The sequence below is a fragment of the Phoca vitulina genome, unplaced genomic scaffold (genome assembly GCF_004348235.1).
Source record: "Phoca vitulina isolate PV1807 unplaced genomic scaffold, GSC_HSeal_1.0 scaffold45, whole genome shotgun sequence".
Lineage (NCBI taxonomy): Eukaryota > Metazoa > Chordata > Mammalia > Carnivora > Phocidae > Phoca > Phoca vitulina.
In genome coordinates, this window is record NW_022589748.1 from 9,724,124 (window position 1) to 9,747,980 (window position 23,857).

Genomic DNA, 23,857 nt, shown 5'->3' on the forward strand with positions numbered 1-23,857 from the left:
TGGACTTGGGGTGAGGGATAGAAAGAACAAGCAGGAGGAAAATGTTTTGAGCACAACCAGCTGTGTGTGACATGCAACGAAGAACATCAGCTCTTGGCCCCTCCCTCCCACCTCCAAAGTCCAGAACCACTGGCAGAACTTACTTTATTAAAAAAAAATGACGTAACAGGTCTGTACATATTTACAGGCGGGGAGAGGGGGGCAGGGAGGCACGGGGCCAGCAGCAGGGGCGCAGCCCACTCACTTCTTGGAGAGTTTCACTTGCTTGTGCTTGGGGGGTGCCCACTTGAGACAGACCGAGTCCACTGTGGGGAGAGAGGCATGGGAGGCAGGGCTGGGCCTCTGGGCCCAGGCCAGGTTTCACCTCTAGGTGAGAACAAGGGCATACTGAGTCCTGGGGAGGGGGCAGGGAAACCTGGGAATGAGGAGCCTGCCCCAGGCTTCCGTCCCAGGAGCTGGTCAGACTAGTTTGGGATCATGTAACAGTCAAAAGGTAGCTTTGGCTCCCAGTAGATCTTAACACCTACCCCCCACCACGCACACCCTGGGCAGCCCCCCACCTACCTGTTATGGGTGGTTTCTTATACTGGGCACTTTTGAGGTGTTCTTCTACCAGCTTGGGTGTGACACAGATCACATGCTGGCCCTTCCAGTACTTGACCATGTTGAGGGACTGTAGGGTGCTGATGATGTCATTCTGGGTGATGCTAGTCATCTGGCTGCAGAAAGGGATTAGCACGGATGTTGGGCAGAGTTCCCTTGTGGGGTCGGACTGGGACAGCAAAAGGGGACAAGGACGTGGGATCACGGCCAATCTTAGAAGAGTCCTTCCCTCTTTAAGGGTTCCAGGGCCCTCACCTAAGGTCCTTGATGGATAGTGTGCCCCGGAAGTCTCGCAGAATCTCCAGCAGGACCCAAGACCAGTAGCTGCGGTAGCTGAGCTTGCCCAGGTCAGAGAGCGGCTTCTCAGGGGAGCCGACTGTGCTCTCCAGCTTGGAGAGCTCGTAACCTGGCAGCGGTGGGAAGGAGGATTCGGAGGACCCGGCCCCGCCCTGGCGCCCCCCCTCCCCCGCCACGGCCCCCACCACAGCTGCCCCTTCCTCCGTAGGCCAGGAACCACTCACTGAAAGCAATGAGGAATTTCCCATAACCACGGCGCTGGTAGGGGGGCAGGGTCAGGATGCAGGCCACATTGTTCCCATCTGGAGACTCCTTCTCCTACAGGGGTGTGTGGTCAGGACCTCTGCGGAGGCTCAGCCCCTTCTCCCGGTCAGAGTCCCCACCCTCCCTCAACCTGGGCTTCCCAATCCAGCACCTTCGAGAAGTAGCCAACGATGTGGGCCCCCTGCCTGTCCACCTCAGTCAAGATGTAAAAGACGAAGGGCTCCACGTCGAAGTACAAGGTCTTGTGGTCCAGGAAAAGCTTGGCGAGCAGACACAGGTTCTGACAGTAAATCTGAGGGGCAGGGGAGGTGGAAGCAGGCTCAGGGAGCGGGTATAACTCCCCACCTAGCTTCACGGAGGCCTGGGCAGCGGCCGCCACCCACTCTGCAAACACCAGCCTTCAGAGAGCAGCCAATGCCGAGCCGCTGGGAAGTGGGCCCCCCCGCCAAGAACAAGGGCACTTAGAACCAAAAGGAGTCTTACAGTCATTTTCCAGATGGACAGGGAAACTAAAAACCAGAGAGCTCGATTAATCAGTGACCACTTCTCCCCCACCCCCCGTGCAAAAAGGTGAGTTGCTTTGTTTTTGTTTTTTTAAGATTTTATTTATTTATTTATTTAGAGAGTGTGTGTGTGCGAATGGGGGGGAGGGCCAGAGGGAGATGGGAATCCCAAGCTGACTCCGCACTGAGTGCAGGGCTGGATCTCACGACCCCGAGATCATGACCTGAGCCAAAATCAAGGGTCAGACACTCAACCGACTGAGCCACCCAGGTGCCCCAAAGGTGTCTGTTTAGTTATAGCATGGGAACAGGAGTCATGGGCAGAAAAAGCTTTTTTTTTTTTTTTTTAAGATTTTATTTTTAAGTAATCTCTACACCCAACATGGGGCTGGAACTCGCAACCCCGAGAGCAATATGCCCCTTGAGTTATTTACCTCAAGGCTGGCTGAACACAAGGAGGTCACCAATAATAACAAAGGCCTACGTTTACTAAGCACCTACTTGATGCCAGACACCGAGTTAAGTACTTGACATTGCTCATTTGTTCCACCAACAATCCTATTAGGTCAACGTAATCATGACTCCTATCTTACAGATGAGGAAACAGGAACAAACAGCGTTCAGTCACTTGTCCACGGGCAGCTAGTCAATGACGGCACGGTTTGAAGCAGGGGCCACTCAGAGGCCTGCCCTCTCGGCCTTACCCTCTACGGTCCCCTTCCCTGGGAAACAGGGACATTCGGTCAGAGCTTCCCAGACTGACCAGGCAAAGGCCAGGTGCTCAATGGCAGCAAAGCAAGGCCCCAGATGCCCCACCCTGCCCCGCCGAGGTCCTCCTGCCAGAAACAAGGAACTCCGCGGCCAGAGCTACACAGCTCTCCGACAGCAAGTCACACAAAGCCGTCCCCTCCCAGGGAAGAAACCTTTCCTTCAGGCAGAAAGAGAAAGCGCTTCTAGAAGCAGCCTCAGGCGTGACAATCTCTACTCTGGGCCAGGACTGCCCCCAGCCCAAGCCACCCCGTCAGGAGAAAAGTCTTCAGGGACAGAACAGAAACCCTGTCCCCAAGGCTGGCGCCCCAGAGCCGGGTGTTTACCGGGCGCCAACCACAGGGAAGCGCCAGGCTAAGCATGACCTCACAGGCCTTTCCCCGGCGGGGGCTCGTCCTCAGGCCGGCCTCTACCCTTCGGCGATGACGAGGATCATCCAGGAGGTGCTGCCCCCCACCTCCCCACGGCACTTCGGCCCCCTACCTCACCTTGTGGTCTTTGCCGTCGACCTCATACACGGAGATGTTGCTCTTGCGATAGATCTCCTTCCCGGGGGGCTGCCGCCACTGACATTGGCCCTGGGGGTGGGGGCGGGGAGACGAAGCCCTGAGACCTTGAGGTTTCCTGCTAGGTGCCCCCCCCATCCCACCCAGTGCGGCTTGCAACAGGTCTCCCTTCTGTTTCCCCACCTGCAGACCCTGGGCTCCGTACTTCACCTACATCAAGTAAGCCTCCCAACCACCTGAGGAGACAGAGCCTATTTTACAGATGAAGAAACCGAGGCGCAGAGAGGCTAAGGAACTGGCTTGCGTATCACACAGCTAGATGGTCTCAAGTTCAGGCCAGCCTGGCTCTGGAGGACTCTGGAGGGCTCTCATCCATGACACTGGCAGTCCCCAAACCGCACACATCTGCCTCAGGTCACGCCCTTTGGGAAACGTTGTGCTGCGCGAGGCTGCGAGCCCCCAGCACCCCGCCCCCGGGCCACCCCTGCCAACGCCTCCCATCTGTCCCCACGTTCCAGCCCCATTGCTCAGGGGCCATGCTCGCTCCCTCTTTTGCGCCGAGGAACCTGGCACTGGGCTGGCCTCGATAAACATGTAGTGTCTGGGGTGACCTGAGGAGGGGGGAAGGGCGGGGATTACCGTCCCCGTTCCACAGAAGAGGAAACTGAGGCCTGGGGGAAGGCAGCGAGTTGGCCAAGGTCACGCCAGCCAAGGCAAGGCCAGGCCTAGAACCCGGGTCTCTTGAGCCACGGGCAGCTTTTCCTTGTACTCAACCCCTCTGGAACCTGTCTCTCTTCCCTGTCGCTGCTGCCTCGGCCCCTCGGCCCCTCTCTCACCAGGCCCAGCTGGCCCAGGCTCACCAAGTGGAAGCGGTAGCTCTTCTCGAATTTCATGTACTTGAGGCAATACTCGCAGAGCCACAGCTTGGGCTGTTTCCCGTAGTCTTCGGGGAACGGTGAGAAGTACCACGCATCGATCTCATAGTTCCCGATGTGGATCTTGTCCACGTACTTCACCTTGGTGATCTGTGGGTAAGGTGGGAGCGCAGGGCAGTGGCTGGCTCCGTCGGGGCGAGGGAAGCCGGCCGAGGGAGCGCCCGCGGGCAGGAGCCCGGCCCCTGCTTACCGCCTCGTGTTCCTTCTCCAAGGCTGCTGTGGTGGGGTCCATCTCTGCATAGGTCTGCGCAAGGACAGAGCCGGGAACAGAGGTGAACAGAAGTGGTGCTCAAGCTGTCCCTCCCCTGCACCGGAGCCCGGGGCTTCCCTCCTGTCTTGCAGACCTCATCCCCCGGATGACAGTAATAACCACACGAACAGCTAACTTGTTTGACTCGGTTTTGAAGCTGGCTGGGCCAAGCTCCTCTGCTGCCTTCCCACCCACCCACCCACACATCCCTGACGCCCGAGTTTGGACCTTTTGCCAGATGAACTGGGCTAGGAGCAGAAGGCCTGCTTCCGGTCCTTGGGCAATACAAAAGGATCAGTCCAGCTCCGCCAAAATTGTCATGAGGCAAATGAAGAATGGATCTTATCTTCCATGCCCATAGCAAGAACTGGTGCTGGACTCCCCAGCGTGACTGGACCTCTTTCCTGAGCACCAGATCCAGGGAGCTGCCTGCTCCCGAGGTCCCTCCCGCAGCCACATCAGACTCGAGGTGTCCAGAAAGGGACTCAGCCCGTCCTCCCCGCAGACCTATTCATCCTCCTGGGGTCCCCCGTCTCACTGGGGGCATCACCCTCAGTGTAGCTCCTCCTCCTCTCAGCCTGGCATTCAATCAAGGGCCACGGTCTGTCAGTTCTACCTCCCTGATGTCTCTGCAACCGGTCCCTCTCTGGAACTCTCCTCTGTCCAACTCCAAAGAGCCACCGCCACCACCTCAAGTCTGGACCATTAACGACGCCTCCGCAGATTCCCAGCCTCCAGTCGCAGCCCCTCCACGTCTACACTCTCAAGGCCCCTCTTTCTGTGGCCTTCGTGCTGTGAGCATGCAGTTCCCTCTCCTTCGCCGCCAAAAAACGCTTACTCAACCTCGAGCAGAGCGTGAGCCAGGGGAGTGGGAGATGAGGCAGTTTGGGGAGCCATCCATCCTGTGTAATCGTTTTTTACTGTGCTCTTTCCTGTCCTTCAAGGCTTCGCGCCCTGCCCACCGCCTCCCGGAGACCTGACTGAATTCTTCCGACACAACACACCCTCTCCTTTCCAAGTTGGGAACGCGCTGGTTAACAACAATCCCCTCTGACTGCTCCCACTTAGTTTCCCCAATTTTCCCAAGTCCTTAGAAAGCAGAGACTAAAAGTCATGTCACACTCCCAGCACATCCTGTTCCTCAGCCAGACTCTGTAGGAGCAACCAAGCACAGCCTGATAATGGAGAGGGGGCCCAAGAAGGCCTATGACCTACACCAGGGGAGGACAGCAGCCTCGCCCTGCAGTTGAGAAGGGAGGAAGGAGTCAGCATTTTACCCAGACCCCCTTCCACAAAGCACTTTGCTTGTCTGGCCTCATGTAACCTTTTCGGCCACCCTGAGATGTAGCCTTTTTATTTTGATCTTACAGAGAAGTAAATAGGGAGAGGTGAGGTCACCTGCCCTCGGGGACTAGCTAGCTGCCATTTATTCCAAGTGCCAAACACTCCACAGGTAGTATTTTCTTTAGTCCTCACAAAGCCCCTGAGACAAGAGTGCTCATTATCCACACTGCACAAAGAGGAAACTGAGGCACAGAGCGGCAAGGTTACAGAACTGGTACCCAGCACCACTGAGCACAGGCCCCTGGCTGGTCTAACTCCGAGCCTAACCCCCGCAAAGATGCGAGAAGATGTTCCTCCTCATATGCCTCTTTAAAAACCCACTTCCCAACTCTCACAAAAGACAATCCTCTTCCGCAAATGCGTTAAAGAACTACAAAAACACTACTTTTCTTAAAATGCTGCAATTTATTTAGAATTAAACATTAATTAGGCTCCGAAGAACCTTGCTGATTATTAACTCGCCGATTATCCATCCTTTGATTTTATCACCTCTGGCCCATTGTCATCCACCCTGCCGACTACCAGCTTCGAGGTACATTTTTGAGACTTAAATTTGCCAGTGCAACCGGGTCGAGGAACTAAGAGAAACTTAGACCTGGCCACATGTGACTACGTGAATTCGTTAAGTTTAACACAAATTTAATTTTTGGCCACACCAAACACATTTCAAGTGCTTGGCCACCACATGTGGTTAGTGGGGCTACTCGATCGGACAGTACAGATATATTTCCACTTATCACAGGAAAGTCAATGGGACACTGCTGCCTTAGACCCTGAGGGGTCTTTCTAGCTTAGGGTATTTCAATTTTTTTTTTATCACAAGCCCACAGCAGGAAATGTAATCAGCACTGTAAACCAGCTGACCTATCTGTGTATACACAGTATATGTATCTGTACTTGAAATAAAACCTTCTCAAAAATAATACTTACCTTTAATAAAGTGCAACGTACTGTGGTATTTCCTATCTTACCCTATTTCTTTCTTTTTTTTTTAAAGCAGTCTCCACACCCAGCGTGAAGCCCAACACGGGGCTTGAACTCACGACCCTGAGATCAAGACCTGAGCTGAGATCAAGAGTCAGACACTTGACTGACTGAGCCACCCAAATGCCCCATATTTTTATTTTTTTCTCTCCACCCAACATGGGGCTCAAACTCACACAACCCCGAGATCAAGAGTTGCATGCTCCACCAACTGAGCCAGCCAGGCGCCCCTCTTTCTTTCATTTTTAAATTTAAAAGCCTGTTACAACCCACTGAGCTAATTTGGCTGTGCCCCACAGCTGGAAAAAACATTGCCCCAAAGCACACAATGAGCACTCAGAAGGAAGACACTGCACTGGCTGAAACTAATGAATGTCTAAGTGCTTGAGAACTCAATAAACCCTGGTCTCATCTGCACTCCCCATTTTACAAATCAAGAAACTGAGGCTCAGAGTGGGGGGAAATAACCCCCAGGGGTGGCATGAGTTGGGGAAAAATACCCAGGTTTTGGATCAAGAAGGATCCTTCCAGGTTTTGGATCAAGTGGCCCAAGTTTCTAGGACGTGGCAAAGTCATGGTTAAGGGCTGGTGCCCTGAAGTCGGACAATCCAGTTGGCAAATATAATTCCTAACCGGGTTCTTAAACCTATCTGTTCTTCCCCTGTAAACTGGACATAATAATGATGCTTACCTCACAAGGTTGCTGTGAAACTTCAGGGAGATCATGTATTAAAATACATAGCCTATAACTTTGGCTCACAAGCCAATAAATGTTTGCCATTATTATTCTAATTCCAGCCCACCCTTTTACTAGCTGTGTAACCTTGGGCATGTTACCTAACCTCTCTGATCCTGCTTTCCCATCTACAGAAACCATTATCCCCGTGCCATTGAATTGTTAGGAAGGATATGATGAGCTTATATACGTGCAGGACTCAGCACGGTGCTTGGCAGTAGCCAAGTGCCCAATATCATTCATTCTCTTCCTTCCTTTTGGACTTCAATTCTTTGTCTAAGGTGGCACAGCAAATAGGAGACAAAGGAGGCTATTGGTGCAGGAGGCCTGGGTTCCAGTCCCAGCTGTGCCATTTCCCGTGAGACCGTAGCCAAGTGCTTGCCCTCTCTGAGCCTCACTTTTCTTCTCTGTGAAGAATATTTGACAAAACATAGGTAAAGTCCCTGACACACTGTAGGAGCTTTAGAAACGGGAGCTGCTGTGGTTTGGGCACTGGGACTCAAGGGAGCTGGCAGAGGCAGCTGAGCCTCCTGGGGCCTTGGAGAAGGGGAGGGGGCCCGGACCTTCTGCACATGGTTGATCTCATCATGCTTGCGCTTTTGGTTGCGAGTGATCTTGCGCTCAGGCTGCTCAGCCAGCTCGCTCAGGTACTTCTCTGAGTTCTTCTGCACAGCATCTTTTACTGTCTTGGTCAGCGCCAGCCGGTTCTTGTCTACCCATTCGTCCAGTCGCCGGTTAACTGTGAGGATGGGCCATGAGGGTGCTGCCCTTCCACCCCTCTCCCCCCCACCCAGGCCCGATACCCCCAAGTCACTCACAGCCCACGTAGTGTACATAGAATTCCTCTCGGCCCTCCTGATCATTCACTCGAGACTGAATCACTTCAGCAGAATCTGTGAAAGAAAAAGGCTAGGATCATCAGGAAGGCCGGCAGGGATGGGACAAGAAGGATCCTTCACATCGAGGAGCAGTTTCCCGATTCCAGGGCCATACATAAGCTAACATCACCTGCCTACATCTGCCATTCCATCGATCACTGCCTGTGAAGTGGGCCAGGTTGGAGCTGTTACTCTTACTTTGCAGATGAAAAACTGAGACTTACCCAGGCTCACGTATTTGAAAAGTGCTAAGAAGCTAACACTTAACTGGGTTTAAGTCTGGCTTCAAATTCAATGCTTGTTTTATACTTAGTTGTTCATTTGTTCAGGAGTCATGAGGGCTGGCTCTGGGTTTATATATAATCCTAGCTCCCCACTTCCTTTATTTAACTGCAAATTATTTTGGTTGAGCCTCAGTTTCTTCATCTACAAAATAGGGATCATAGTGCGCACCTCAGAGGGAGAGTTAATGCCTCTAAAGCTTTTAGCATAATGCCTGACAACTGGCAGACCATCCAACAAATGAGTAAGGCAATCACTGCGTGTCTGGTCCTATGCTGTGTTATTGCTGGGTAGAGAGGACACTGCAGTGAATCACAAGATGCCCTGCCCTCCAGAAATTCCCACTCTGATAGAGGAAGACGCAGACTGACAATGACAACATAATGTCACATATACCACAGCTGACTGAGGTATGAAGAAAATGTTGCAGGCACATACAGAAGGGAACGACTCACTCTGCCCGAAGGAAATCAGTAATGGCATCACAGGAGTTATGGGATGTTAAAAGGTTGAGTAAGCGCTAGCCAGGTGAACCAGGCAGGAGAAAGGGAAGAAAGGGCATTCAAAGCAGCGGGCACAGGCGGCAAAAGGCATATGGTCTTCAGCGGGTACAATGTGGTCTGCTCCGGCAATGGCCTTTGCTAGCAGTGGCTAGAAACCAGAGAGGTCATAAAGATGCACGCCATTCTAAGGAATTTGGGGTTTATTCTGAAGATGGGGGGGGGGGGGGAAGGAAAAGGGAAGCTCGTTTTTGTGTTTCCGTAGGTCCTCTCCGTGGGCGGTTGTAGAAGAGGGCTGGAAGAGGAAATCGCAGACAAGACACACCAGCAAGGAACCACGGTTTTGTGTGAAAAGGCAATGAAGCCTAAGATTGGACAAGCAAGTAGAATGGGAGCTCTACACAGCATCAGAAGAACTCGGTGACTGTGGTGACTACTGGGGTTACGAGGCGGCGCCCGGGAGAGCCCGAAACTCCGCGTTCTTCCCTCAAGCCCCGCCCCCATGACGCCCAGCCCCTCAGAGAACCCGCCTTCAGAACCCGCCCCCTGGCCTTGGGCCCCGCCCTCACGCCAGGTGCTGTCCGGGCGTCGGCACAGGTACGTTTCTCCGATCTCCACGGTGACTTCCGGCTCGCCGCGCGCCGGGGTCGGGGGAGAGACGCGGCCCGGGGACGGGGCGGTCCCCTCGACCGCCGCATTCTCCCCGGGCCCGGGATCGCTCTCCCCCGCGACCCCTGAAGTCGCCGCCGCAACCGCCGCAGCTGCTCCCTGTGCCGCCATCGCTGTAGTAGAATGACGCCAGAATCCGGCGCCGCGCAGCCCTTTAGTTCCGGGTCAGCTACGCGTGGCGGAGGCCGCTACCGGCTTGAGGGTGGGGTCTGTGATGTGGCAAGAGCTCATTGGTTAGTGCGGCCTCCCAGCGCCACACCCTCCCCCCCCCCCCCCCCCCCCGCCGCCCCGGACAAGTTTGACCTTTCTGTGCCAATTGCCAAATTACGGAATTTTTCTTTTTCCGTCTGGAAATATGGCTGAACCCCGAGTTGAAAGAGGAGAAAGATTTTCCTGATGTGATGACTCAGCCCAATCTTTTTAAAGGGCCTGGTACCCGAGGAAGCCAAGATGTGCCACTTACCAGAGGCGCTGCCCCCACTTTACCCGGTACCCGGCGAGCCAGAGCGGCCTCCCTGGCTGCCTGGCATTAGGGCTTTGAGCCTGGAATTAACAGCCACCCCCGCGCCGCCCGTTTCCGCCAGACTAACCCAGATCACCCCTTTTATAAAGATTGAGGGAGCTGCCTTCCTTGTTCAGGGTGAGGGAGACAGGACGTCTATGTCCAGGGATAGCGAGTAAGTTGCTCTCGTAGAATGAAACCTTTCTAAAGAAAGGACCAGGTCCCCTACAACAGACATCCCCTAAACAAACTAGTCAAAGGCAGTGGACATATTGGAGAGCGTCTTGGGCTTAGTGAATGGGGAATCCTGGGTTCTGACCCTACTCTGGGTAAATTGTACAAGGGTGTCCATCCTCAGAGCGACCGTAAAGGTTAAATTATACATAACTGTATAATCCATATAGCTGTATAAAGGGTAAGCCATATATTTACCTGTCTCTTCTGTATATAAAATAAGTGTGTTGCACAGTGTCAAACAGGGTAGGTGCTCAATAAACATTCTTTTTGGCCATTCTCTGAATCGTCTTTGACTTACAAATTGGTTACAGGGATTAAAAGCAATTCTAACGGGGTGGAATGCTCAAGGCCTGAGGATGGGGCTCAGGTTTCAGATCAAGAAATAGTGGAGGGCGCCTGGGTGGCTCAGTCGTTAGGCGTCTGCCTTCGGCTCAGGTCATGATCCCAGGGTCCTGGGATCGAGCCCCGCATCGGGCTCCCTGCTCCGCGGGAAGCCTGCTTCTCCCTCTCCTGCTCCCCCTGCTTGTGTTCCCTCTCTCGCTGTGTCTCTCGGTCAAAGAAATAGTGGAGTTCATTGGGGGTGAGGTGATGGCAGTGGGAAGCACTGGTAACTTGGCTTTGGGGAAATTAAAGAATTGGGGGGAGAGTGGGCAGTGAATGCCAAGTGTCTGGCTGCATAAGAATCCGAAGAAATAAACAAGTCAGGCAAGAAAAAAAAAAATTCCAATGCCCTGGGGCGCCTGCGTAGCGCAACTGGTTAAGTGTTGGACTCTTGGTTTCGGCTCAGGTCATGATCTCAGGGTCATGAGATCGAGCCGCACATGAGGCTCCATGCTCAGTACGGAATCTGCCTAAGATGGTTTCTCTCTCTCCCTCTCCCCCTCCTCACCCTCTAAAATAAATCTTAAAAAAAAAAGAAAAAAATTCCAGGGGCACCTGGGTGGCTCAGTTGTTAAGCGTCTGTCTTCGGCTCAGGTCATGATCCCAGGGTCCTGGGATCGAGCCCTACATGGGGCTCCCTGCTCGGTGGGAAGCCTGCTTCTCCCTCTCCCACTCCCCCTGCTTGTGTTCTCTCTCTCTGTGTCAAAAAATAAAATCTTTAAAAAAAATTCCAATGCCTTCTCCCACTCCCCATACCAGCCACCATCTTCAAGACTGTTATTCTCTCCACCCAGGTTTCTGGTGCCTCACTTTTGACTTCACCCAACATCTTGTTAACAGGGTTGCTGTCCTTTCTAGTTGAGGATTAGCTTGGGCCTTATAAATCCCTGATCCAGGTTACTACACCAACCTCCTCACTATTCTCCCTCTAATCCTCCCTTCTAATGTGCAAATCTGTTACTTCTAGAACTGTGTAGATGCTTCACCCAGACCCTCTGGAATTTCTTTTTGTTGCTTCTTCAGATCCAGATTACCTTTGATGGGCTTTCAGAGGCTCTTTGTCAAACTATCCCTTGGGCTAATAGAGCTGTTTTGCCTTAAAAAAGCTGAAAAGGCGGGGGTGGGGGGTTAAATGGGGCAGGGATACACCTGGGTGGCTCAGTTGGTTAAGTGTCCATCGACTCCCACTTTCAACTCAGGTCAAGATCTCAGTGATGTGTCCAACTCCGATTTTGGCTCGGGTCATGATCTCAGGGTTGTGAGACTGAGCCTTGTGTTGGACTCCGGGCTCAGTGCAGATTCTGCTTGGGATTCTCTCTCTCCCTTTCCCTCTCCCCCTCCTCTCTCTCTCTCTCTCTCTCTCTCTTTTTTTTTAAGATTTTATTCATTTATTTGACAGAGAGAGACACAGTGAGAGAGGAACACAAGCAGGGGGAGTGGGAGAGGGAGAAGCAGGCCTCCCGCCGAGCAGGGAGCCAGATGTGGGGCTCAATCCCAGGACCCCGGGACCATGACCTGAGCCGAAGGCAGACGCTCAACGACTGAGCCACCCAGGCGTCCCTCTCTCTCACTCTCTTGTGCGCGCTCAAATAAATAAATAAAATCTTTAAAAAAAAAAAAAAGCTGCAAAGGGAAGTTTTCAGCTTGAAAGTTTAAGTACCTACCCACCCCTACTTCCCAACACAGACATTAACCAATGATTGTCAAGCAGAGTTCATCAATGACTGTGGAATTTAGCTCTCCCGCCTCCAGCTCGAAGGCAGAACTTAGTAGCTGGCTCTGAACTTTTGCCTGAGATGACATCCTTGTCTGGCCTCCTGCCCTTCCCTTTCCTGCTTCCCCTACTCCCTAACTGGAACACTTCCTCAACAAATCACATGGACACAAACCCTCCTTTCAGCGTCTTCTTCTAGGAAAGCCAACTGGAAACATCCCTTTCTAGCTGAAAATCTGTCCATGGATTCCTGCTGCCTACAGGAGAAAGCCCATGCTTCCTGGCCAGATTCCAGCCTCAACCCCCGCGCCAGAGCCAGCAGGATCTTCAGCCTGGTAAGTCACATCTGACCTCCAGATACAATTCCCGTCTCCCCTCAACCCCCCACTTCCATCACCAGTCCCACCAAGCAGGCTTTCAGGCCTTTCTTCCCCCTCCCTTGGGTCGCCACCTGCTGTCTGGAGCCCTTTCCTTCTGCCCCCCCCCCCCCCCCCCCCCGACCAGGGCCCCACTGTCCCCTGGGGCATGCCAGGATATAATCTTTTGTGTTCCTTTTTCTTGGCAGAAGCAGGCACAACTGGCAGGCAGTATTTTTAACCTTACTCAGGCTCAGGAATCAGGTGGCTCAGGAGGTTGCCCAGTCTGGTAACCTTCACCTCCAGAACCTGTGACTGTCAATAAGAGAAGTGTCAGAACTGACGCCTGAAGCTGGACCAACTTGGGCCTTCGATATCGCCTGGGACCCAGAAACACCTGTTACATGAAATTTAGCATTTGTTAAATGAAAAGAGATTTGGGGGCAATTCTATACCTGGCCTGACGGGCTGTCTGGACAGTTCGAGACTGGGACACGAGCTACTTAAACCCAAGGGCCCAGGGAACCAGAATAGGGTGGAAACAAAAGCCCACCTGCCCTCCCCACACACGGGGCCCAAGAGGGCATTCAAAATGTGAACTTTAATAACAAACAGCAGGTCAAGGTAGGGGTTCCCCAGGAACGAGAATAACGGAGCTGGTGTTGGAGGTCTCAAGGGTCCCCACTTCCTCTCCCCCAAGGCCTGGAGGCAGGGAAGCAGTGGGCCTCTGTAGAGGAGGGGTGGCACCGGGCTCCATGTAATTCCATCTGTTTGGGGCCCTAAGACCCAAGATGCAGCAGCATGTGGAGCAGGGTGGCACCCGGCCTCACCCAGAAGGCCCTGGCAGGGTGTGGGGCCCAGGCTAGGCAGGCAAGTAGGCCAAGGGCTGCGGGGTCAGATGCGGAAGCTTTCCTCTCGACCATCGATGTGCCGGAGCCGCAAGTAGACATCTGTGCCAATGCCCTGCAGGGACTGCAGCCGCAGGGAACCGCCGAGGTACTCCGCGTAGGCCCGTGAGGTGGGCAGCCCGAAGCCAAAGCTGCGATGGGCAGGGGGACAGGATAGAGGCTTCAGAGGCTGGAGTCTCCTGGGGCCCCCCCAGCCCTCCATCCTAGCCAGGTGGGGCCTCACCCATGCATGGGCCCCGACTGGCCGCCACTGTGCATGTCCAGGTGGCCAAAAAGGGGGCTGATCCGGGGGTCCTGGGTGCTGGCCTCAGCTGTAGTGAAGTGGTAGTCCATAACCCGATCCAGATCTTTGTGAGCGATTCCCCCGCCCCGGTCTGAAATCCTGGCAAGATGTTGATAACATGGGCTGGGCCCAGCTCTGGTGGGGGCCTCACCACCCCCCAAACAAACAGTGCGAAGTCTGCCTTCCTGCCCCTTCCACCCAAAGATGGAATGTGATCCACCTAGACCCTGGGGCCTTGTTTTTTATAAGCAACATCCTTCCATCCTCACTCCTGCCTGGGCCACTAGCTGCTGTACCTTCTCACGGGATTTTACACTTATTGTCAACCCAACATCCTAACTCCCCACTCCAGGCCCCTCAGTTGCTGACAAGGATAGGGCCCCTGGCACCTGCAGCCGGCCCCAGATCCGTTCATATCCAGCTCATGGCATTCTCAGAACCGGAGAGTATCTTGTCTGACCAGTGGGGCAGGTCCTGGCTCAAGGTCAAGCAGCAAGGAAGAAACAGTGCCTGGAACCCCCACGTATCCCAGCCTAACTCCCACTCAGGGCAAACCTGATGACGAGATCGATATCATTGTTGGCGATCGTGATGACCACGTCTGGGACATTGTAAGGAGTGTCTAGGTGACTCTCCATCGTGGCTCTGCACGGGGAGGAAAGACCAGTAGGTGGTGGTAACCCAGCCTCATCCCAGTTCCTGTCTGCCCCCTTCCAACATATCCAGCCAGCCCACCTCATGGCATTCTTGAGGAGCTCAGGCAGGATGTAGTCCAGCGGCATAGGGATGAAGGGGAAACGCGCGGCCACGTGTCCATTGATACGGACGCGGGGGGCATTGCCATACTTGTGCTCACATAGGCGTCTGTGAATAGGAGCAAAGTTCAAACCTAGACCAGTGATTCTCAGATGGAGGTGATTCTGCCCCCACCACCCCCAGAGGAATTCTGCAATTTCTAGAGATATTTTTCCTTGCCACAACAGGGAGTTGCATTGAATAGAAGCCAGGGATCCTTCTAAAGATCCTAACAGGCACAGGACAGCCCCTAAGAATTATCTGACCCAAAATGCCACATTTGAGAACCCCTGCCATAGGCAAGGGCTCAGACCCAAGCCTTCCCAGCCAGAAGACACCCACCCCCTTAGCTGTTCTAGCCTCACCTGGCAAAGTCCACCCACTTTTCAATAATCTTCTTTGGCGATAAGCGAGTGCAGATGATGCCAACAAAGTCGGGCTGGCAGGAGAAAGAAAGTCAGGACTAAGCAGTACCTTGACCCACACCTCGGCCACCAAATGCTTGCAATCTCTCTGGACCGCTGAAGCAGCCCCAAGCCTCTCCCAGGCCCTTGGTCCAGTCCCCAGCCCAAGGGAGACCCTGGCTCAGTCCCCTCTGCCCCACCTGGTAGGTCTCAGATCCCAGCACCCCACCTTGTCCTCATGCAGCGCCAGATGATGTGTGGCCAACATGCGGATCCCAAGCCTCGAAGTCAGTGTCTTGTCCAAGAAGTAGCGGACGAGCTTCTCATCCTGTGAAGAGTGGGGCCTCAGAAACCCTGTGCCTTTCCCAGGCCCCCCGATAGGCCCGGGTGCCCACTGTGCTGCCCCTGACCTCTATGTGCTTCCGGCTCTCGCGCAGGCCCTCAGCTAAGAGGGTCACCACATCCTTGTGGTCATCCAGCAGCTGTCGCACCAGCTGGCAGTACTGGGCCTCGTCCGCCTGGTCCTTGATCTACAGGCCACAGAGTCATGAGCTTGGATGTTTCAGCCCTGACCTCTCAGCCCCTCACCCTGCCCTGGCCCAGCCCTCACCGGAGGGAAGTCTGTCAGCTTCTGGAAGGCACGGATGTACAGCTCGTGCTGCAAGGAAGAGGTGTAGGAATTCACAGGGATGCCGTGGGCACTGGGTAGAGAACAGCCACCCAGGCTTACCCATGGGGATTGCCATCCAACCCAATTCACTTGGTTTAAACCCCCATCATGGTCTTTTAAGCCTCAATGAATATGGAACTTTGGCCTCTTAAGGCCTGGGTCTGAGCCCTCTGGCCCTGAAACCTTTTGGCAGACAAGTTTCTGCCACTCTGGTCCCGTCTCCCAATATGTCCCTTGGGCAGTTGGGGGCACACTGATCTACAGTCCCCTCGAGAGAAACCCACGCCCCCCAGAGGCCCCCTTACCACGTGCAGTATGGTGGGGTTGCAGCCAATGATAAAAGGAAGGCTACGGAAGCCCTTGATGCGGTGAGCGATCCTCACTGGCAACTCTTGCTGCAAGTACCGGGCACTTTTCTAGGAAAAAAGAGGGAAGTCAGGGCCAGGGCCTGAGTGGCTGTGCCAGGGCTCCAGGAACCAAGACAGAAATAGGGGGCTGGAATCTTACCAGAAGGTGGCTGCCATCCTGAGAGCGGCCTGAATAGAGCATCATGGTCGGAGTGAGGCGGACTGAGGGCTGGAGGGGCAGATGGGCTTTGAGCACTGGATCTGCAACGCCCCGCCCCCACCACATCAGCCCCACCCCTTCCCTGGACACCCACTCCAGCTCCGGACCTTCTCCGCTGCCACATCGATGGCCGACTGGTTGTAAAAGGAGGTGACGGTCTTGGAGCGCTCCCGCGCCATCTCCACGTGGTGCGTATCGGTGGCTGATGTGGAGCGGGCCCGGAGCGAGAGTGCAGGCCCCAGTAAGGGCCGGAGTGGAGGTCCGCTCCGGGGACCACTGCCCAGCACGGACGCCAGTATCATGGTCCTCTCTGCTCCTTTGTTTCTCTTTGGACTAGGCGGCCGCTAGGGCAGAGGACCAGATACACCTAGGCGACCCCAAAGCGGGGCAAGGGGTGTGTTGGGTGGGCAGGGGCTCTTCTCTGACTTCAGGAGCGACTGCAGGTCAAGGATGCTGACCAGCTCAGCCCCCAGGGGGCAGCTCCCATCTGCCGGGGGGGGGGGGGGGGGAAAGGGGGAGTTGTAAGGATCCGAATCCAAACAATTCGCACCATCTCTCCACGTGGCACTGGTATCATCAGACCTGGGCAATCTCGACCCACCCATTCAACCACCTCCGCAAACACATACAGGCCGAGCCTGTACAACCTTGTTTTCCCGGGCTATTCTTCAACTTGACGCTCCATCTGGTGCCTGGAGGGGACGGGATCCTCAGACCGGTCCAGCCCGAAAACAACACCCCTCCCCGCGGTTCTGAGCACCCTCGTTCAGGGGGCGGGGCTGACCCCTACCCAACGCCTTCAGACCCGGGCCCCCCAGGAGCGTGGCCTGCCCACACACAGCTCTGTGCCCCCGGGGGCCGGCTGCATCGAAGTGGCGGCCCTGGAGTCGCCGTCTGGGTTCCCCCTCCGCAGGGTCACTTGGTTCGGCCCGGATCCCCCCTATATGGTAGATGCCACCCCGGTCCACGCGCACTCCGCGGTCCAGCTCAATGGCGGAGGCTACGAGCCCGCGCCGCCAAGCCTCCGCAGGCAGGGTGCGCGCCGGTTGCTCCACTTACCGCGGGGCCAGGGCCAGGGCCAGGGCCAGGGCCGAGGTCCGAGCGGAACGGCCCAACAGTCGACAGGCCCGGATAGCCGAGCCGCCTGCGCCCTCTGCCGCCGTGACGTCATGCGGGCTTTGGGGGCCCGGTGCCTCCTGGGAGTTGTAGTTTGGAGCGAGACCATCCCAGCTACGCCCCTGCTCCTGGACCCCCAAATAAATTCCACGGCTCCTTCTACAGTTCTCCCGGAGTTATCTGTGGTCTCCCTGGGTCTCTGTCTCCTGCTTTATAAAATGGGCTTCCTGGGAGCGAAATGGGAGAGGGCGGGAAGACCCTTAGATGTGAAGAACACAGACCAAACCCTACCTGGTTCCCTTCCCTGCGGTCCCATCCTTCTCCTTCCATTTCTTGACTCATTTGTGGAAAACCAAACTGCTGGTTCAAACCCTAGTTCAGCCACTTTTACTGTCTGGGGCAACTTACTTAAACTGCTCAATGCTTTAATTTCTGTGTTGGTATAATTAGGATCTATCAACCTTGGGGTTGTGTGGGTATATGAATTTATATATGTAAAGTACCTAGAACAGTGCCAGGCATGGAATTAGCACTATGTGAGTATGTTATTATTACTCATTCGTGCCTGTCACGCTGACTGGGTGACTTTTCAGTGCCAGAAGAGGAGCTTGGGTATTGAATCAACTAAGTAGACTTTTCCCTGACCCACAGAGGAAGACAGTTTCAGTGTCATAAATCCTGATGAGGGCTGCACGGGATGGAAGCATCAAATAGGGTCTGGGACACTGGTACAGGTGCAGCTTGAGTAGGACGTGGCCAGGTGCCCAAGCCATAGTGGAAAGGGCATGAAAAGAGAGAGAACAGCCTGGATAATCTGAGGATATACCTGCAGCCATGTGGAGTCTAGGAAGAAGAGGGGCTGAATGGGGTAACCAGAACCAGATCATAAAGGGCAAGAAGTCTGCATATGTCCTGAGTTAGTAAGAAGTCACTGAAGGGTTTTAATTTGATCTGCTCTTTAGACAGAACCCTGTGGCTGTAGTGTTTGGTAGATAGGGTGTTGGTGAGACCAAATGCAGAGAGACCAGTGAAAAAACAATTTACTTTCTCCAGGCAGGAGATGATGGAGGAGAAACCTTACTCCGTGTGTGTGTGTGTGTGTGTGTGTGTGTGTGTGTGTGTACTTGTATTTGTACTGATTGGATTTTTCTTTACCATGGTTATATATTTTCTAAAATTTTTAATTTTAGTTTTATTATTATTATTTTTAATATAAGTTTTGTTTAAGATTTATTTATTTATTTGTCAGAGAGAGAGAGAGAGAGCATAAGCAGGGGGAGCGGAAGGCAGAGGGAGAAGCAGACTCCCCGCTGAGCAAGGAGCCGGATATGGGACTGGATCCCAGGACCTGGGGATCATGACCTGAGCCGAAGGCAGACACTTAACCGACTGAGCCACCCAGGCACCCTTAATTTAATTTTTAAATTAAAAAAGGATTAAATGAAGCAGGCAACATCTTTGGAGCCCAAAGGCTGTCTATAAACTTCAGCAGAGGTGGGACCCTTTACCATGGATGGCCTGCCTGAGGAATTGGGGGAAGGTCTGCGTAGACCATGAGGATAGGGCTCCCTGAGTCTCTGGATTTCCTCTGTGCCCCCTCATCCCCACACCATTCCCACCCTTTCTTTTCCAGCATCCTAGCAATATCCTGGAGTGAGGCCGGGAGGCCACTCCGCTCCGGAGGCGGGCTCGGCTTGAGCCGGTGGGAAGAAGGGAGAGGGAAGGGTGGTTCCGGGAGGGGAGGACAGCACGCGCCGAGAAGCAGAGGACTGGGAGTGCTTGCGGTGTGCCAGAGCTCCGTGCTCACGTGGCCGCGGCGTGTCCGGGAGTGGGGAGCTGTCACAGTGGCACTGAGGCGGGAGGCGTCGGGCAGGACTTCACCCCGTTTAACCCCGCTCGCTCGAGCGGCGCGCCGCCTGAACTCGTTGCTGTCACCCAGCGGCCGAGGGTGGACATGCACCCAGGGCTTTCCCAACACTCCTGCAGAGCTCACCGCTGGTCAGGCACTCTTCGAAGAGGCCTGGGTTGTATTCACTTTCTCTCCATAGCAACTCTCGGAGGCAGGTACTGTTATTGTTCTCACTTTACAGAAAGATTAAAAGACTTGAGGGCGCCTGGGTGGCTCAGTTGGTTAAGCAACTGCCTTCGGCTCAGGTCATGATCCTGGAGTCCCTGGATCCAGTCCCGCATCCGGCTCCCTGTTAGGCAGGGAGTCTGCTTCTCCCTCTGACCATAACCCCTCTCATGTGCTCTCTCTCATTCTCTCTCTCTCTCTCAAATAAATAAATAAAATCTTTAAAAAAAAAAAAAAAGAAAAGACTTGTTCCCCTCTTTTCTCTCCGTCCTTACCCCCCACCCCCCCACGCAACTGCAGCCACACTGGCCTCCCTGTTGCTCCCTAAACAAACCAGGTACACCCCGCCTCAGAGCTTCTCACTGGCTGTTCTCTCCGCCTGGAACACCCTTCCCCTAGATATCCACATAGCTTACCCCTCACCTCCTTCAAGCCCTTGCCCAAATGTCAACTGAATGAAGCCCACCCTGACCATCCTATTTAAACTTGCAATAAATAAATAAATAAATAAATAAATAAACTCACCTCCATTCTCCCCACTCTGCTCTACTTTTTCTTTTATTTGTAGCATTTGTCACCAACAACATATTATATACTTTATGTATTGATTGTATTAATTGCGCACTTTTTCATCTCTTTTTTTAAAAGGATTTATTTATTTATTTATTTATTTATTTATTTATTTATTTTACAGAAAGAGAGCAGGGGGAGGGCAGAAGGAGAGGGAGAGAGAGAATCTCAAGCAGACTCCCTGCTGAGCCTGGAGCCCTGAGCCCCACTGTGGGGCTTGATCCCACGACCGTGAGATCATGACCTGAGCCAAAATCAAAAGTCGGATGCTCAACTGACTGAGCCACCCAGGCGCCCCTTTTCTCTTCTCTTCTAAAATGTAAGACCAGGGGCGCCTGGGTGGCTCAGTTGGTTAAGCGTCTGCCTTCGGCTCAGGTCGTGATCCTGGGGTCCTGCGATTGAGCCCTATGTCAGGCTCCCTGCCCAGTGGGGAGCCTGCTTCTCTCTGTCCCCTCCCGCTCATGCTCTCTCTCTCTCTCTCAAATAAATAAAATCTTTAAAAAATAAAATAAGATGTAACACCAGAGCATGAATATTTGTCTGCTTTCCTGCTTTATCCCAAGATCCTAACACATTTCTGGCACATAACATTTGCACCATAAACATGTGTTGAAAAAATGAAGGAAATTTGGGGCTTTATTTTCTGAGCTATTGAAACGGGATGCTATTGAAAGGCAGAAAGTGACAGAACTACATCATTATTTTTTTTAAATAAGCTCTAGGCCAAAAGTGGGGCTTGAACTCACAGCCCCAAGTTCAAGAGTCGCATGCTCTACCAACTGAGCCAGCCAGACACACCTACAATCATTCTTTTTTTTGAAAGGATCACTTTGATTGTGGTGTAGAGAATCAATCTGTGGATGAGGGACAAGTATACCTGGGAGACCAGTGAGGAGACTACTGCATTTATTTAGGTAGGAGGTGAAGGTAGCTTGGACTAGGGTAGTGGTCTGCATAGATTAAAGGGATTGAGACAGCAATCCAGGAGGAGTGGCTTGGATGGATGACGGGGCCATGTTTAAAATGGGAAACCCCAGAGGAGGAACAGGTTTGGGGATGTTTAAGGGGTTCACTTTGGGGTGCATTGCATTGCATCTGAATGGCCTGTGAGGCATCCAGGTGGTGACAGCCAAGAGGCGATCCCACTAAGGGGTTTGTAGCCCAGGAGAGAGATTTAGGCTCGGGGCAGAGGTTGGAAGCCATGACCTGTAGGGAGTAAGAGAAGACAGGGGAGAAAATAATGCTGTCCCATGTGGCAGTTTGTATTTCCAAAAATGGCCCACCCCACATGAACGTCTTAGAATATGACTTTGATGCTTCTCAAATCAAGAGATGGAGTTCTGTGTTCCTCCCCTTGGAACTGAGGACGTTTGTGTTACAGTGGAAGGGATACTATGTGACTTTTTAAAAAAAAACATTTTATTTTTAAGTAATCTCTATGCCCAATGTAGGGCTCAAACGTACAACCCCAAGATCAAGAGTCACATGCTCCACCAGCTGAGCCAGGCACCCTACTGTGTGACTTTTAAGCTAAATCGTAAAAGATGATACGGCTTCCCCCTCGCTCCCTGGAGCCCCTGTACTAGAATCTGGAGCTGCTCTGCAAGCAGTCCGACTGCCCTGTATTAATCACCTATGGCTGTGTAACAAATTACCCCCACAGCATCGCAGCTCAAAACAATAAACATTTAGAATCTTACACAGTTTCTTTGGGTCAGGGATCTGGAAGCAGCTAAGCTAGGTGGTTCTGGCTCAGGATCTCTCATGAAGTTCCAGTCAAGATGTTGGTTAAAACTAGAGCCACCTAAAGGCTTGACTGATGCTGGAGAATCCAATTCCAGGGTGGCTCTCTCACAAGCCTGGCAAGGTCATGCTGGTTGTTGGCAAAAGGCCTCAGTTCCTTACTAAGCGGTCCATTCCCTAGGGCTGCCTGAGTGTCCTCCTAACATGGCAACTGGCCTCACACAGAGGAGGGAGCAAGATGGAAGCCACAATCTCTTTATGACTTAGCCATGAAAGTGACACACCACAATTTCTGGATTATTCTATGGGTTCAGGTCAGCCCTGTCTAGTGTGGAAAGAGACTACACAATGAATGATATGAATACTAGAAGATGGAAATCTTTCAGGACAATTTTGAAAGCTGGCTAGTGTAGCGTGGAGACTGCCATGCTGTGAGGAATCCCAAACTAGCCCCTACAGAGAGACTCCATGGACCCTGAGACTACAAGAGAAAGAGAAAGAATTGCTAGGTTAGCCCTCAGCTACTTCAGTCTCCCATTGTTCCAGTATTAGCCATCATCTCACTGCAACTATGGGAACCAGAATTCTCAGCCAAAACTCTCTTCCCAAATTCCCAACCTATAAAATCTGTAAAAGAACATTAAATGGCCGTTTTGTTTCAAGCCATTCTTTTTTTGTGATGATTTGTTGAACAGCAGTACGTCCTCAATGATTCCCACCTTCTGGTATTCGCACCACTCTGTAGTCTCTTCCAGCACTGACTAGGGCTGATGTGACCCCATAGGATAATGGAGAAGAGACACAGGCCTAGGGCTGCTATAACAAATCACCACAAATTTAGTGGCTTAAAACCACACAAATTTATTCTCTTATAGTTCTGCAGTTCAGAAGTCTGACAAGGGTCTCACCGGGCTAAAATCAAGATATCAACAGTTCCTTTCCAGACACTTTTGGGCAGAATCCATTTCCTTGCCTTTTCTTTCTTCTAGAGGCCACCCAACATTCCTTAGTTCATGACCTCCTTCCTCCATCTTCAAAGACAGCAACACTGCATCCTCTCTGTGTCTTCCTTCCGTAGTCACACCTCCCTCTGACTCCCTTCTTCTGCTGCCCTTTCTCATTTTTCCCCTGCCCTTTTTCACTTTTAAGTGATTATATTGGTTGCACAGGATAATCTGTTTTATTTTATTTTTTATTTTTTATTTTTTTAAGATTTTATTTATTTATTTATTTGAGAGAGAGAGAGAGAAACAGCATGAGAGGGGAGAGGGTCAGAGGGAGAAGCAGGCTCCCCACTGAGCTGGGAGCCCGATGTGGGACTCGATCCCAAGACTCTGGGATCATGACCTGAGCCGAAGGCAGTCGCTTAACCCACTGAGCCACCCAGGCGCCCGGATAATCTGTTTTAAAGCCAGCAGATTGGTAACCTTAATTCCATCTGCAATCTTAATTCCTGTTTGCCATGGAACCTAACATATCCACGAGTCACTGGGATTAGAACATGGGCATCTTTGGGAGCCATTATTCTGCTGACCATGCTGCCTGGAAGAAGAGTGGGTCTGAGGGGCATCTGGGTGGCTCAGTCGTTAAGCATCTGCCTTCGGCTCAGGTCATGATCCCAGGGTCCTGGGATCGAGCCCCACATCAGGCTCCCTGCTCGGCGGGAAGCCTGCTTCTCCCTCTCCCGCCCTCTCTCTCTGTGTCTCTGTCAAATAAAGAAATAAAATCTTAAAAAAAAAAAAAAAAAAAAGGAGTGGGTGTGAGAAGGAGCAGCTAGAGAGAGAGGAGCCAGCAGGAAAGTGAAATATCACAGAATCCAGAGAAAGAGAGTTCCTGGGCAGGAGTGCGCAATAGTGACTAATACTGTTGAGAGGTCAAGCATGGTAAGAACTCAAAAATATCCATTGGTAGGGCCGGATGCCAGAGCAGCCACACCTCCCTTTCCAAGAAAGGTAACCTGCCCCGACCCACACCAATCCAGCAGAACTCCAGGGAGGGGCCCTGAAAGAACCAGATCA

At 52.9% G+C, this 23,857-nt stretch overlaps 2 protein-coding genes across 4 annotated transcripts; both read right to left on the reverse strand.

Moving 5' to 3' along the window:
* Positions 1 to 133: 133 nt before the first annotated feature.
* KAT8 (lysine acetyltransferase 8) lies at positions 134 to 9,727 on the reverse strand. Its single transcript, XM_032431110.1, has 11 exons — positions 9,420 to 9,727; positions 8,009 to 8,083; positions 7,754 to 7,929; positions 4,067 to 4,120; positions 3,802 to 3,966; positions 2,924 to 3,013; positions 1,316 to 1,456; positions 1,125 to 1,218; positions 859 to 1,009; positions 565 to 719; positions 134 to 305 (listed from the first exon to the last, which is right to left on the reverse strand). Exons 1-11 carry the CDS (start codon positions 9,628 to 9,630, stop codon positions 241 to 243), a joined length of 1,377 nt encoding a protein of 458 aa, XP_032287001.1. The 5' UTR covers positions 9,631 to 9,727; the 3' UTR covers positions 134 to 240.
* Positions 9,728 to 12,882: 3,155 nt separating this feature from the next.
* On the reverse strand, positions 12,883 to 17,508 carry BCKDK (branched chain keto acid dehydrogenase kinase). Of its 3 annotated transcripts, none has more exons than XR_004302553.1 (13): positions 17,396 to 17,494; positions 16,444 to 16,823; positions 16,277 to 16,345; positions 16,075 to 16,185; positions 15,710 to 15,757; positions 15,510 to 15,629; positions 15,329 to 15,427; positions 15,061 to 15,134; positions 14,636 to 14,764; positions 14,456 to 14,545; positions 13,841 to 13,999; positions 13,540 to 13,748; positions 12,883 to 13,024 (listed from the first exon to the last, which is right to left on the reverse strand). XR_004302553.1 is itself a non-coding variant. In XM_032430769.1 (13 exons), exons 3-13 carry the CDS (start codon positions 16,636 to 16,638, stop codon positions 13,604 to 13,606), a joined length of 1,239 nt encoding a protein of 412 aa, XP_032286660.1. In that variant the 5' UTR covers positions 16,639 to 16,823; positions 16,984 to 17,028; positions 17,396 to 17,494; the 3' UTR covers positions 13,075 to 13,603. The 3 variants fall into 3 exon arrangements, 2 of the variants coding, with proteins under 2 accessions (XP_032286660.1, XP_032286659.1); XM_032430769.1 differs by lacking the exon at positions 12,883 to 13,024 and adding an exon at positions 16,984 to 17,028 and having other exon boundaries at positions 13,075 to 13,748; XM_032430768.1 differs by lacking the exon at positions 12,883 to 13,024 and having other exon boundaries at positions 13,075 to 13,748; positions 17,396 to 17,508.
* Positions 17,509 to 23,857: the final 6,349 nt, after the last annotated feature.